The sequence below is a fragment of the Ctenopharyngodon idella genome, chromosome 2, assembly GCF_019924925.1.
Source record: "Ctenopharyngodon idella isolate HZGC_01 chromosome 2, HZGC01, whole genome shotgun sequence".
Taxonomy (NCBI): Eukaryota; Metazoa; Chordata; class Actinopteri; order Cypriniformes; family Xenocyprididae; genus Ctenopharyngodon; species Ctenopharyngodon idella.
In genome coordinates this window covers 32,829,968-32,844,292 of record NC_067221.1, presented here as the reverse complement: position 1 = coordinate 32,844,292, position 14,325 = coordinate 32,829,968, and the positions used below count along the sequence as shown (strand labels likewise).

Below are 14,325 nucleotides of genomic sequence, written 5' to 3'. Positions count from 1 at the left end.
TTAACAGTCTGTCAGCTACAGAATAAGTGGCGATACATTTGCCTTTACTACAACAGCACACAATGTGAGGAACAGAGTTTTAATACAATATGGCTGTCTTGCAATCACTGTGAATAGTAAAATTACTCTGGATGCTGGATGGTCTTCGTCCTCACCTTCTTTACATCACCCAGGCCTTCTGTGTCCAGCAGCAGTGTGTCCTTCTTTTTTGGGGTGAGAGACACACCACATCCAGATGCCTTTGGTCTTTGATTCAATAGTGCTGCCAAGAGCAAAGCCTGAGACAAACACAATGACATAAGGATGTCCAAGATGACAAATGCATGTTTAGAAATTATAAATAGCAGTCTTGCCTCAGGAGTTGTACCTTGAAATTTTAAGCATGCAATAGTGGAACCATTGATCAAGAAGTCAAATTTGGATACCTCAATTCTTGGACCCATCTCAAAACTTCCATTTCTTTCTAAATTATTAGAGAAAGTAGTTTACACAATTGCAATCTTTTTTAAATCAACATGGTTTGCAAGAAGTGTTTCAATCTGGTTTTAAGTCACTTCATAGCACAGAAACAGCCCTGTTAAAAGTTTTTAATGACCTATTACAACCCACTGATTCAGGTGATTGTGCCGTTCTCATGCTCTTGGATCTTGCAGCTGCATTTGACACTTTAGACCACTGCAAACTCGGTCCTGGAGGGCCGCTGTCCTTGCAGAGTTTTACTCCAACCCTAATCAAACACACCTGAACCAGCTAATCAAGATCTTCAGGATTACACGCAGGTGAGTTTTATCAGGGTTGCAGCCAAACTCTGCAGGGACAGCGGCCCTCCAGGACCGAGTTTGCCCATCCCTGCTGTAGACCATAACATACTGATTTCTCATTTGGAGCATTGTGTCGCAATAAAGGATAAAGGGTACTGCTTTGGAGTGGTTTAGTTTGCATCTGTCCTGACAGAGGTTTTTCGGTCCGCCTTGGGGATTTTGTGTCATCCTCGGCTCCTCTCTTGTGTGGAGTCCCTCAGGACTCTATTCTTGGGTCTATCCTATTTTCATTATGTTTATTTCCGTTAGGTTCTATTTTTAGAAAACATGGAATCTCGTTTCATTGTTATGCAGATGACACGCAACTTTATCTGCCTTTAAAACCGAAAGAATTCCATAACACCATTGTTGAACTGCCTTGAGGATGTTAGAGCCTGGATGGCCTTGAATTTTTTAAAGTTCAATGAAGGGAAAATGGAAGTCATGGTATTTGGACCTGGTAACACCTGTGATCCCCCCCCATCTAGATCTGGGTCCTATAAAATCATATGTGAAGCCCAGTGTTAAAAACCTGGGTGTCATAATGGACATTGATTTTAAACTGGATAAACAAATGAACTCCAGTAAATAAATCCAGTTTTATTTAATTGAGGCAATTATCCAAAGTCAAGTCTTTTCTGTCTTTTAATGATTTCGAAAGGGTCATACATGCTTTTATCTTGACTCGCCTGGACTACTGTAATGGCCTATATTTAGGTATTAGTCAGGCCTCACTCAAACGTTTGCAGATGGTACAGAACGCTGCTGCTCGTCTATTAATAGGGACGCGTGGAACTTTGGAATAACTTGCCTCTACATGTTAGGCAGGCCCAAACACTTATTTATTTTATTTTGTTATGCGTAAATTATTTTATCCTGATTATGCTTGTACGGCACTTTGTTAAACAGTTGTTTTTATAAAGTGTTTTTATAAAGTGCTCTATAAAAAAAAAAAAATAATAAATTAAAAAAAAAAAATAATAAAAATTATATATATATATATATATATATATATATATATATATGTATGATTTATTATTATATTACTCTAATTAGCTACTACCAATATTGTTTTATTATTATATTGTTTTGTTTTATTTTTTCCGCATTTAAATTCTAATTTTAACGCAGTTACTGTTTTCAAATATTAACAGATACACACTCACACACTCATTCCTCATTATCATATCAGCATGTTCTGCATTTCAGCAGTTTCTCTCACCGGACTGACTGTTGTCCTGCCAGGCCGTTCATAAGGTAGGACTTCCCCGTACGATAGAGTCCCACCACAGACACTACAATCACCGGCTCCTTGATCCCATTCAGAATGTCTTTCGCCTCTTTTCTCACACGCAACTTCCCATTTTCATCATTTTCAATGAGACACTGGAGCGGACATGAAGCCGCCACACGCCATGCTCTAAGAAACAGCAGAGCGGTTCCTACAGCATGTAAAAACCATAAAACAGTATTTTTTTATATTGCTAAATAATAAACACGTTGTTTAAAGTTTAAACGTTGTTTCAAATGTCAAGCGTTTCTAAAATAGCTACAACAACCCATATTTAAATCTAAAGGTCATTGTTCATTAAAGTAATTGATAAACAGATGTGATCAATTAGTCGATACTTTATAGGCACGTGTGTACTGAACGGACAAGAGGTTAACATTCCCAGCAGTGAAAAGTAAGCAATATTTAAAGTTTTCAACATTCATCTGCTCGTTGTAATGCGTTTTGGCTTTCAAATCGCAAACATTCTATAGCAACTGGTTTCCGAAAAAAAAGGGTTGTAATGACACAATAGCAAAACAATCCAAGCAACAACACACCGCTATGTTTGGGGGCGTCCTCGTGATTGCATGCTATAACATAAAGCTAAATCAAACAATTAGCCTATTATTGTTTGATTAAAGCTAAATAAAACAACTATTATTATTATTACCTTACTGACAGCCGGATAAAGTAAAAACTCTCAAAACAACTACAACAGGCTTGCAAACGCACAGGCTCCTCCTGTGTGATACTTTTATCTTTACACCATAAGTGGCAGCTACAGAGACGAGGTGTGTTTTCTCATTGACGAATCAGCTGACACGAAAGTAAAACTAAAAGTGAAACAACGCTAGTTCGGTTGGGTTAGGTTACTGAATAAGGTTTCCCAGAAATCGCCCGTTTAACGTCAACTAAGTTATAATAGATTTGAGAGGATACTGAGAAACAACCCTGCCGCTGTGGTAAATAAGACCTGCGGTTCGTTCAGTGCGCAGTGAGAAGTAACGCGGAGGGAAAGAGAGAGCATCGGTAACTTTCATCTCATCACACAGGACACGTTATACATTTAGGCTATGTAAGTGAACTTTCTTTTATTTATTTGGGATTTATTCAAAAATAAAATATTTAAAATCAAATGTAATTGCAAAGTCTTATGAGAGATCAGTGCAGACATTTTATTAGGCTACCGTTAATATAATCAGTTTTCATGGTGTCCATTCAAGACTTTTATTTGTGCAAGTTACACATTTTATTTACAATGTGATTTTTATCGACATGTATTTTTATTTTTAATTATTTTGAAATCTGCGGCAGATAACTGTTCCTTTGAGACAAAAAAATATTTTCCTTTAGGGGGCGCACGAGGGCTCGGAGTCGGAAAACCACATTCAAATCTCAGGATGTTTGTTATGTCATTCCGTTGTGATTCTGACTCGCATTTAGACCAATGCGAGATCAGACCTGAGGTCACTCCTACTCAAATAAATGTAGATGCTTTTTTTATTTGAACACTATTTACCTGTTTTAATGTATTATTGCTGATATACAGTAGCCTATAGTATTATTTTTATTATTATTAATAAACTATTATAATATTGTCATATAATTGTAGGCCTATTATGATATATCAATGACGTCAAATGGCTTGATAAATATGGGCAGTAATTGTTGCCACTAGTCATAAAAGTCTTAAACTTGATTTCTTGATAAATGTTTTATATTTTTAATTAAGCCATGAATGATTGCAACTGCATATCATTAAATATATAGGCCTATTTAATGAGAATTTTTATTTCGTGATTCAATAAGACCTATGGTGCTATTATTATACATTCTTCACCTTATCAGTGTTGAAAATTAAATACTTTAAGTCATTGATCTTTACCCATTCTAAACAATTGTCACATATAGTTTTGGGTTTTGTTCTTGTTCTCGTCTGTTCAAGGCAAGTCTGTTCAAGTTCAAGTCTGCTCATGTTCATGTCAACTGGTTGCTCTGTTTGTTTGTTCACTTTGATACAATAAACTTCACTTGGGTTCAACATCTCGCCTTCAGTTTGGACTGGATCGTTACAGAATACACGACCCACAATATGGATCCAGCAGTTTCTCAGCTCTTGAATCTTCATCAAGAGGGAAGAGCTATTGAGGACTATGTGGGATTTTTTTGTGTTTCATGGATCATGCACCCTGGGATGAGATTCAACTAAAAAGGTGTTTTCTTTTTGGATTGGACCATGATCTTGCTGAACTCATGCCCTAGGTAGAACACCCATGTACACTATGTCAGTATATTGACTTTATTTTGTTTCTATGTGGATCCAGTTTCACGGTGAGTGAGGCTGAGGCATATGCCACGCCTGAGCCCTCAGCCAAGATGGCTGCCACGCCTGAGCCCTCAGCCAAGATGGCTGCCACGCCTGAGCCCTCAGCCAAGATGGCTGCCACGCCTGCCATGCCAGAGCCTTGTCACGCCAAGGCTGCCACGCCAGAGCTCCCTCACATCAGGTCTGCCCAAGTTTCCCCTAAAGATTTTTTGGGCCCAGGTCCGCCCACGCTCCACACGCTCCAGTTGACAAAGCAACCAGTTGACATGGACTCGAGCAGGCTTGGACTCGAGCAGGCTTGGACTCGAGCAGGCTTGGACTCGAGCAGGCTAAGACTTGACTTGAACAGGTCCACGCTCCACGGCCCAGGTCCGCCCACGCTCCATGGCCCTGGTCCACCTCTGACCCTTGACCCGCCATTGCCATGTCCTGTCCCCCGGCACGGGCCTGGCCCTCCATCCCTCCCCCAAGACCGCCTCTGCTCCACCACCCTCCTGGACTTAATGCCTTATAATTTTGGTTTTGTTGGGCGTCGGGAGCGGCCCTTAGAGGGGGGGATCTGTCACGTCAAGCCATAGTCTTCCCCATGTTACTTTGTCGTGTATTGTTATTGTAACCCTGCTGTCGGTGAGTCTGTTCAAGTCTGTTCAGGTCCAAGTCTGTTCAAGTCCAAGTCTGCTCATGTTCATGTCAACTGGTTGCTTTGTTTGTTTGTTCACTTTGATACAATAAACTGCACTTGGGTTCAACATCTCGCCTTCGGACTGGATCGTTACAACAACATGTTATCATGCAAATAAACAAACTATTCTAATGAAATCATAATTCTAATGAAATAATAAAGCATGTGAGTTTTAAAAACAGATTTAACTTGGTAAGAATTAGCAAAAAGAACAGGTCTCTGGTGTATGAATGACAATGACTTGCCAGTGAGCATTTCATGCTATTTTTGTAGAGATAAAAATGAGTTTTTTAATGGCTAACACAATGTAAATGGTACAATATATTTTGAGAGTCCATGAATTTGTTTTGAGGTATGTTGTGTCTGCAGGTTTTTACACATTGTTTACTGCAAACAAATGATTATTTTTCCCCTTTAGCAAACAGGAATAGCTAGAGAGAGCCAGCATGTCTAATTCCAGACTAACGCCTTCACCCATTTGTTTGGTGGAGAATGTGAACGGATCGCTCTGCGTCTGTAAGGATGCCACTGAGTTCCTGAGTAGGATCAAGGAGCCGGTGGTTGTAGTGTCTGTGGTGGGACTCTACCGTACAGGGAAGTCCTACCTTATGAACCGCCTGGCAGGACAACAGTCAGGTGAGAGAACTGTCTAGACACGGCAACTTATTGTGTGAATATTAGCTGCATCTTGCTAATGATGATAATAAAACACTAACTGTCTCAGGCTTTGCTCTCGGTAACACTATTGAGTCGAAAACCAAAGGCATCTGGATGTGGTGTGTCCCTCACCCCAAAAAAGCAGGACACACTCTGGTGCTGCTGGACACAGAGGGACTGGGTGATGTGGACAAGGTGAGGAGAAGGAGCTATATACTTATTACTATTGTTATATGGTGCATTCTTTTATTTTAAAGATACTGTGTTTCAGGGAGACTCTAAGAATGACAGCTGGATCTTCTGTCTGGCTGTTCTGCTCAGCAGCACTCTGGTGTACAACAGCCGCGGCACCATCGATAACAATGCAGTGGAAAATCTGCAGTATCCTTTACATACATATATATATATATTATATTATATACACACACACGGCAAACAAAGGGAGAAACTAACAAGACACACCTGAAACGAGGACACTAATCAAATTAGAAACCATGACAACTAAATAATGGCGGGAAAACTAAACAAAGGAGGACATGTGGCTCTGGGATGGCGGCCATCTTGGGACGAGGCTCTGGGATGGCGGCCATCTTAATCACTGGACTGAGGACTTGGGGAAGTGCCGGAGGACAGAATGGACGGATCCATTGGAGGGGTATGTGGAGGGAACCGGCTTGGGGTGAGCTGGTGAGGCCATGTGTGCTTCCAATGGGGCTGGATGAGGAAAATACTTCTGCTTTAATTTCTTCAACTTCAAAGTTTAAATAGAGAGAATAAGATTAATCGACTCGATTAGAGATAAATAACAAGCAGGTTCGCTATAATGAATTGTCTCCTCATCCAGTCTTTTCTGAAAACACACATTGAGAGAGGCATCAGGCCAGCTCACCTGATGGGAGAGCTCAAGAAACTCCTCCACATACCTCTCCAAAGGACGACCATTCTGCCTCAGCTCCCACAGTCGGTCCTCAGCCAGGATCATCTTGTCGTGGTCGGTTCTTCTGTCATGGTTCATGTTGGTAGACAAAGCGCACGACAAAGGAGAATCCAATAAACAGACTTTTAACGAAAATGATAAGGAGTACAGGAGAAAACCAACCATAAACACAAACGAGAACCGACAAAGACTAAGGGAAAACGCAGGGTATATATACAAGGCAAACAAGACACACCTGAAATGAGGACACTAATCCAATTAGTAACCATGACAACTAAATAATGGCAGGAAAACTAAACAAAGGAAGACATGTGACTAACAGAACACAGTGCAAAACCGACAGACATGTGACACTAACCATGTTTCCATTACAGATTAGCACAAAACTTTTGCGATATTTTCTAAATGTCAATAAAAAACTGTTGCGAAATGAGGGCGTTTCCATTAACCGATGTTATGCGGTTAAAACTCTCGCGATGAGTAATTTTCTAAAAGACGCTTCTTTCTGAGAGCTTTGTTTGGAGCATAGCCTAATATTTGCCCTTCTCCCTCATATGCTTCCCTGGGCTTTTCAATACTCCAACAGATGCTTCCTCATTTCTTTGCTCCTCTATCCTCCAGCCTGTGATCTGGAAACCGTTTAAAAAAAAAAAAAAAAATCTATAAATGCCATTTCAATTCTATAAATGCACCGCGAAGCTATGTGCGAGGATGCACAGGTGCATAGACATCTAATACTAGCCTATTAGTTTCTAGAATGTTAATTATTGATTGTTAATAGATTAATACTATTAGTATTAGATGTCAAACTTTATAATAATGGTTCACAGATCACTGGATGCTCGAGCGCAGCTGATGACGTTCTGAAATGACGCTCAAGGGATCAAGAATATTCCAATATACAAATAAGTTTTCTTTACCCTGTCCTCGTTTTCTTTTCTTGCATCCTCCCATTGCATCTATTGGGTGAAGCTGAGGCGCGAGAGATGAATAAATAAGAAAAGAAAAGCACCCCTTGTCTCGTCTTCTGTACAAACATACCGCGCTATCTTTAAAGAATGATGATGTGACTGTACGTCAGGTGACCTGTAAATGCCAAAAAACTTTCCATTGCAGTTTTGCGAAACATTCCTTTTTCGAATTTCCTGAAAAACCACCTCATGCGAGCGTAAAAACTTTTTTGCAATATTTGGGAGTTTTTGCGAAATTTATGTGTTTCCATTGAGCATATTTTCAATTCGCAATTTCAATTTGCGCAATTTAAAGGGTCATGGAAATGCGGCTAGTAACTCACTTCCTTTATCAAATATAGAAACATACATTTTGCAAGATGCTGTTATTTCTCAATGTGCTGCAGCTATGTTACTGAGCTCGCTGAGCATATCAAGATCAGATCGGCAGAAGCAGCAGAAGAGGAAGAGGAGGATTCAAAATACGTGATTTTCTTCCCATCATTCATCTGGGTCGTTAGAGATTTCACCTTGGAACTGGTAATTGATGGAAAGAAAGTGACTGAGGACGAGTACCTTGAGTTTGCCCTCCAGCTGAAGAAAGGTATTTTAGACAGACATACTGTAAACATCAAGCACCAGTATGCGAATGTAAATTAATAGTCAGTAAATATTAAAAACTACAAAAAAAAAAAAAAATGTTGACACAATCTTCTTTGATAAAATGTGTTATTTTCTCCTAAAAACCTCATTTAGGTGTAAATAAGAAAGCCAGCGACTACAACCTGCCCCGTCAATGCATCCGAACCTATTTCCCATCCCGGAACTGTTTTGTGTTCCCATCTCCAGCCGCACCTGAAAACATGACACACTTAGAAAGTTTACAAGAACAGGACCTTGTACCAGATTTTCTGGATGTCACAGGTCGTTTTTGTGACCACATCTATCACAAGAGTTTAGTGAAAACACTGAAAGGAGGACACAAAGTTACTGGCAAATGTGAGTGTTTTACCAATTTAACAGAGTTATTGGGACATTTTAGTGTTCAGAGTGCGAACTTCTGACCAATATGCCTTTATCCCCCGGTTTCACAGACAAGGCTTAATCCTAGTCCCGGACTAAAATGCATTAATGAGCTGTTTTAACTAAAGGCAACTTGCACTGACTTCTCTTAAAATATGTCAATGCCATTGTTTTGTTTCAAGATGCACACCAGTAATGTTTTTTCTAAAGCATGTTTATAAAAGCTACTTTAATGTCCTAATCGGTCCTAGTTTAACTAAAGGCCTAATCCTGGCTTAATCTAAGCCCTGTCTGTGAAACCAGGTCTAAATTTAAAAAGTGTGTGTTGTCAGTGCTCGGGAATCTGGTGCAGATTTATGTGGATACAATCAACAGTGGGAAGGTGCCCTGTCTGGACAATGCAGTGGTTACTCTCGCAAATCTGGAGAACCAGGCAGCTGTTCAAGAAGCTTTGAAAGTGTATCAGAGTGGGATGGAAGAGGTAATTTCATATATTTAGTTTTTGGTTTGTCATACGTATAATGTTAAATAAAAATATACATAAATATACAGCAGGCAATAGTTTTAAGCATCATGTTATCCATTTAACATGATAATACTCAATAAATAAATAATGGAGTGTCTATTTACACTAAGTGCAAATAGCGTCCCTTGTTGGCAAACCATATTTACACTAGCTCCGCCCACCAATGTCTGGTTGGGCCACTCAAGTTTTAAAAAAGACAGAATTCAACGTCTTCAGTAGCGCAGCAGTAGCGAGTAGGCTCGCAGACTTGACAATAAAACAATAATAGACAATAAAAATAATTGTTCTAAAAGTGGATATAAACTGAACGAGCGTTTAATAATATTAAAAGTGTTTATTGGGTAGGGTTAGGGGAAGATGTAGGGAGGGGTTTTATTCTCCAAATAAGGCAGCATCCTACACATATTATTGCATCCTGTTAATGTACAAAAATACTGAGGTACAAATCGTATCTGCCAATATTAAGTATAGATGGCATCTAATTGCTATTTACTCTTATTGCAAAGAACTGATACTTTTACATGGTGTAAATTGAATCTATCGCCATTTTCACCTAGTGTACATAGCATATTGCTAAGAAAATGCTGCTATTGTCACTTAAACCGGGGACACACTTAACGATTGTAATTTTTAACCGATTAATGTAAATTGATACTTATGACTGATTGCGCTCAAACGCGTCCAGTCAGAGCCAGTTGCGTTCAGTTGGCGTTCAAATTCTGTGTGTAAGTATTTAAATCTGCTTCAGTCACAGGAAACAATCGCTGTGTGTTGAGCACAGTCTTAGAATGTTTTAGTTAGTCATTAAATGTGTGCCCGGCTTTAGTGTAAATAGCATCTATCGCCAAGAAAATATGCTATTTTCACTTAGTGTAAATAGCACCTAAATAGCCACTGCCAATAAATAAAGTTCCGCCTGTATCAAATTCAAGTTATTCTTTTTTTTTTTTTTAAAGGTGCCCTAGATCACTATTTCACAAGATGTAATATAAGTTTTAGGTGTCCCCAGAATGTGTCTGTGAAGTTTCAGCTCAAAATACCCCATAGATTTTGTTATTATACCATGTTTTAACTGCCTATTTTGGGGTGGGATTAAAAATGCGCCGATTCAGTGCGTGTACGGTGTACATCTTTAAATGCTCCCCGCCCCCAAGCTCGCGACTCCCAATAAACATTATATAAACAATAGAATAAGTTCACACAGCTAATATACCTCAAAATGGATCTTTACAAAGTGTTTGTGATGCAGCATATCAGATCACATAAGTATAGCATGTCTTTTGTGGATGTTTACATTTGATTCTGATTGAGTTTGATAGTAGCCTGTGCTGCGCTAACGGGGATAAAGCTACACTGTTGATTTATAAAGAATGAAGATGCGTTTATGAATTATACAGACTGAAAGCGTTTGAAAATGAAAATAATGGCATGGCTCCGTGAATACAGTAAGAAACAATGGTAACTAACCACATTTAACAGTACATTAGCAATATGCTAACGAAACATTTAGAAAGACAATTTACAAATATCACTAAATATATCATTATATCATGCATCATGAACAGTTATTATCGATCCAACTGCCATTTTCGCTATTGTCCTTGCTTTCTTCACAATACCTGCAGAACTTCTGATGATTCGGCTCTGCAGCTCCAGACATTAATACTGGCTTGTCTAATGATTACATGGGCTGGTATATGCAAAAGTTGGGGGCGTACATATTAATGATCCCGACTGTTGCGTCACAGTCAGTGTTATGTTGAGATTGGCCTGCTTTTCCATGGTGTTTTTCACGCACAAGATTTACATATGAAGGAGGAAACAATGGTGTTTGAGCACAGGTGTCAAACACAAGGCCCGCAGGCCGAATACGGCCCACAACGGTGTCCAATCTGGCCCAGGGGATGATTTGAACAATAATAATAAACAGTTATGCATGGTCCACCGGCCATAAATCTGAACGGTTATTAGTTTTATTTTGGGCAATGTCTATTCTGGACTTGCAAACAAACTGCTTTGCAATCATTTCCCAAACTGTCGTTTGTGTGGAAATATTACGAAGTCTGTAAACAGGACGTTAACACAGCCACATGCTGAATATGGACGCAAAGAGAAGAACACAGATGCGCCAGCAGAGCAAATACTGTACCAGGCCAATCTCAGTTTGTGAAATATAGGAAGAAAAATATAAATATTGAATTGGGTTTTATATGAATGTAACTTAGAAGGGAACTGTCTTTAGAAAAGGTTCAATCTCCATATAAGTAGCCTATTTTATAAGCACAGCGCTGCTTTGTGTACAGTGTACAGACGCTATATCGCTGCTGTTCCACAAGCGCCACCTACTGGCAGAGAGTGAATTTGCATCAGTCCGTCTGCTATTTTTGTTTTGTGCAGTAGCATAATTTCACAAAGCTATTCACCTTATTCCTGACTAGCCTACTGCGTTTCGAATTATGGGTTGCACTTCCGGTTTGGGGAACTTCCATTTAAAAAGACTGAAACGAATCGTTTCAAATCATAACGTTGCCCTACAAATAAAGCTTATCTGTCAGTTTGACTGAATGAGCTGTCAATTTTTCTTTCATGTTTTATTTTCAGACATCATGAGAATAACGTAACGCTTGGTATTTTAACGTAACATGTTATAACAAGAATATCTATGGCAAGAACTCTTTTCAGTCGCTGCTTTCTATCCTCGTGATTATTTTCTTTTGTCCCTTTGCATCGCTGTAAGTGTAATAGTATGAAAAAGGACAACATATACTGCACATTTGTGGTCTGTTCTCCCGATATAATTTACGATATATACCATTAATTCACTGGAATGCACGAAGAATCTCTCATTTCTCTTTCCAGGTTTGTTTTCACAGGTAAATATAATTTATTATCTGTAAATATGATGGAAATCACTTTGAAATAGTATCACCCAATGCTGAAGTTCATGAACAATTTTTATTAAGGCTACGTATATTAAATAATACAGATATATATCACTATAGTTATATTTAACCCGTCCGTTATTGCTGTGGAAAGAATCACGTTTTTTCATGGCCTGTTGAAAGTACCTTGTTGATGCTTTTACACTTTTAAATGTCATTTTAATGTTCGTTGGTTGAAGGGTGAGTAGAATAATGTCATCTCATTGTACCCATAGAGCGAGCCTTTCACTGACTGTTTACAGCTTAACGGAAGTTACACCCATAATTCGCGTAAAGCGTCATGGGGCGTAGGAATAAGGTGGACAAAGTCGGACCATGCTGGTTTTTTCTGTAAATCTTGAAGTTATACAATCTAATTGTCACTAGTGGTGCCTGTATACTAAATGCCTACACATATTTTTTGTTTAAGGCCAGTTTGGCCTGTTATAGAACAAATAAACAACAAATTAAAAAAATATAATTAATTTTTTAAAAAAAGTATAATTAATTAAAGAAAAAATTAGCAATCGGTATCAAATTTGCTCCAAAAATTTGGAATTGGCCATAAAAAAATCAATAATAAAAAATATTAAATAAAACATTTTAAAAATCTAATAAAGTCTTTTCACAGTAAAAAATAAATGCAGTTTTCAAAGAGTAGTGTTTTGGGTTTTTTTTTTTTTTTTTTTTTTTTTCTTGCAAATTACTGTGTAGTTTGTATGGTTAATATTAATGTAACTGTCAGCTCACTAAGGTGTAAAAAAAAAAATTCGGCCCACACATGGTTACATTTTTTTTTCCCATCCGGCCCTCAACCTAAAATGAGTTTGACACTCTTGTGTTTGAGACTCACTGTATGTCATTTCCATGTACAGAGCTCTTATTATTCAACTATGCCAAGGTAAATTCAATTTTACAATCTAGGGCATCTTTAACTGAACAGTTTTAATTTAAGTACAAGAATTGTTATAGCCATTTACTGACAAAGCATGCTGTTCTTTGCAGGTGAAGAACAAGTTCCCAGTAAGTGTGGATGATATTTCCTCAGAGCACCAGAAGTTCAGCAGACTGGCCACCGCCGAGTTCATGAAACGCTCCTTTAAAGATGAAAAAGGAGAATACCTAATAAAACTGATGGTGAGTTTCACATGCAGAATTTTGTGCACACATAATAATGCAGCTATATTCTTAAATATGCAAAGGCCTCTTAACTGAATCATTATGCATTGTTTAAAATTATATTTAGCTGAAGTATTTAAATATTGTCCTTGTGTCTGTAATGGAGGCCAGGTATTGAAAGCTGTGCAGGTAAAACCTCACTCCCCTGATCTCAAGAGGTGCGCTAGTGACTGACGCTAAAGACTGCAGTCTTTAGCGTCCTCCCATGCAGGAGACGATGGTTCGAGTCCTGCTCAGATCTTTTTATGGAAGTTGAAGGGGGGCACAGACAGTTATTTATTCCTTAAAGGATTAGTTCACTTTAATATAAAAATACCCCAAGCTTTACTCACCCTCAAGCCATCCTAGGTGTATATGACTTTCTTTTTTCTGATGAACACAATCTGAGTTATAGTAATAAATATCCTGATGCATCCAAGCTTTATAATGGCAGTGAACGGAACCAATGAGTATGAAGCTCAAGAAAGTGCATCCATCCATCATAAACATACTCCACATGCCTCCGGGGGGGTTAATAAAGGCCTTCTGAAGCGAAGCGATGCATTTGTGTAAGAAAAATATCCATATTTAACAAGTTATAAAGTAAAATATCTAGCTTCCACCAGACCGCCTTACACTTAGGATGGCTTGAGGGTGAGTAAAGCTTGGGGTAATTTTCATTTTAAAGTGAACTAATTGTTTAATAACCAATCTATTGTAGTATAACAGACTTTTCCCAGTGTGTATATGTGATGTGTGTGTTTGCATGTATGTTTAGGAAAACATAGATATATGCTATGTAGACCTGCTTAAAGAGAATGAGATGGCATCAGAGAGAAAGTGCAGAGATCTGCTGAAGAATTTATTCTCTGACATGGATAAATGGCTGCAGAATGGAGAGTACAGTCAGTCTGGAGGATATGAACTCTACTGCAGAGACAGAGACGCCATCGTTGAGCAGTACCGCAGAGAACCCAACAAAGGTGTATCGGTGAGGACACATTTTGTGTTTTTATGAAATGGTTCTTACAGTATACATAGGGTTATGAGTATTTCTATAAATGTGCTCTAA

The 14,325-nt window shown here is 38.6% G+C and overlaps 2 protein-coding genes and 1 pseudogene across 6 annotated transcripts in view; 2 read left to right on the top strand and 1 right to left on the bottom strand.

Annotated features, from left to right (window-relative positions):
- Positions 1–2,890, bottom strand: part of LOC127506365 (guanylate-binding protein 1-like) — a 61,087-nt gene extending 58,197 nt beyond the window's left edge. Inside the window, exons 1-4 of one of the 2 annotated variants that reach the window (XM_051882816.1) lie at positions 2,744–2,890; positions 2,023–2,242; positions 426–463; positions 156–278 (exon numbers count right to left, since the gene is read on the bottom strand). In XM_051882816.1, coding sequence (XP_051738776.1) covers positions 156–278; positions 426–443 — 141 coding nt within the window. In that variant the 5' untranslated portion in view covers positions 444–463; positions 2,023–2,242; positions 2,744–2,890. The remainder of the gene's footprint in view (positions 1–155; positions 279–425; positions 464–2,022; positions 2,243–2,743) is intronic. The other variant, XM_051882827.1, reaches the window with a different exon arrangement.
- The window catches only part of LOC127506397 (guanylate-binding protein 1-like), a 61,395-nt pseudogene that overhangs the window by 45,403 nt on the left and 1,667 nt on the right, over positions 1–14,325 (top strand).
- Positions 2,919–14,239, top strand: LOC127506466 (guanylate-binding protein 2-like). 4 transcript variants are annotated; one of them, XR_007928004.1, is made up of 9 exons: positions 2,919–3,148; positions 5,500–5,717; positions 5,806–5,933; positions 6,010–6,119; positions 8,033–8,229; positions 8,382–8,624; positions 8,968–9,129; positions 13,101–13,232; positions 14,032–14,239. XR_007928004.1 is itself a non-coding variant. In XM_051883006.1 (9 exons), the coding sequence occupies exons 2-9, from the start codon at positions 5,528–5,530 to the stop codon at positions 13,390–13,392; spliced, it is 1,161 nt and encodes a 386-aa protein (XP_051738966.1). In that variant the 5' UTR covers positions 2,919–3,148; positions 5,500–5,527; the 3' UTR covers positions 13,393–13,407. The 4 variants fall into 4 exon arrangements, 3 of the variants coding, with proteins under 3 accessions (XP_051738966.1, XP_051738987.1, XP_051738977.1); XM_051883006.1 differs by lacking the exon at positions 14,032–14,239 and adding an exon at positions 13,381–13,407 and having other exon boundaries at positions 8,981–9,129; XM_051883027.1 differs by lacking the exon at positions 14,032–14,239 and having other exon boundaries at positions 9,024–9,129; positions 13,101–13,233.

Excerpts from the sequence above, each read along its gene's own strand:
- LOC127506466 (XM_051883006.1), top strand. The coding sequence starts at position 5,528 with ATGTCTAATTCCAGACTAACGCCTTCACCCATTTGTTTGGTGGAGAAT. Across the intron at positions 5,718-5,805 it reads CCTGGCAGGACAACAGTCAG|GCTTTGCTCTCGGTAACACT; the intron begins GTGAGAGAACTG and ends TAACTGTCTCAG. Across the intron at positions 9,130-13,100 it reads ATCAGAGTGGGATGGAAGAG|GTGAAGAACAAGTTCCCAGT; the intron begins GTAATTTCATAT and ends TGTTCTTTGCAG.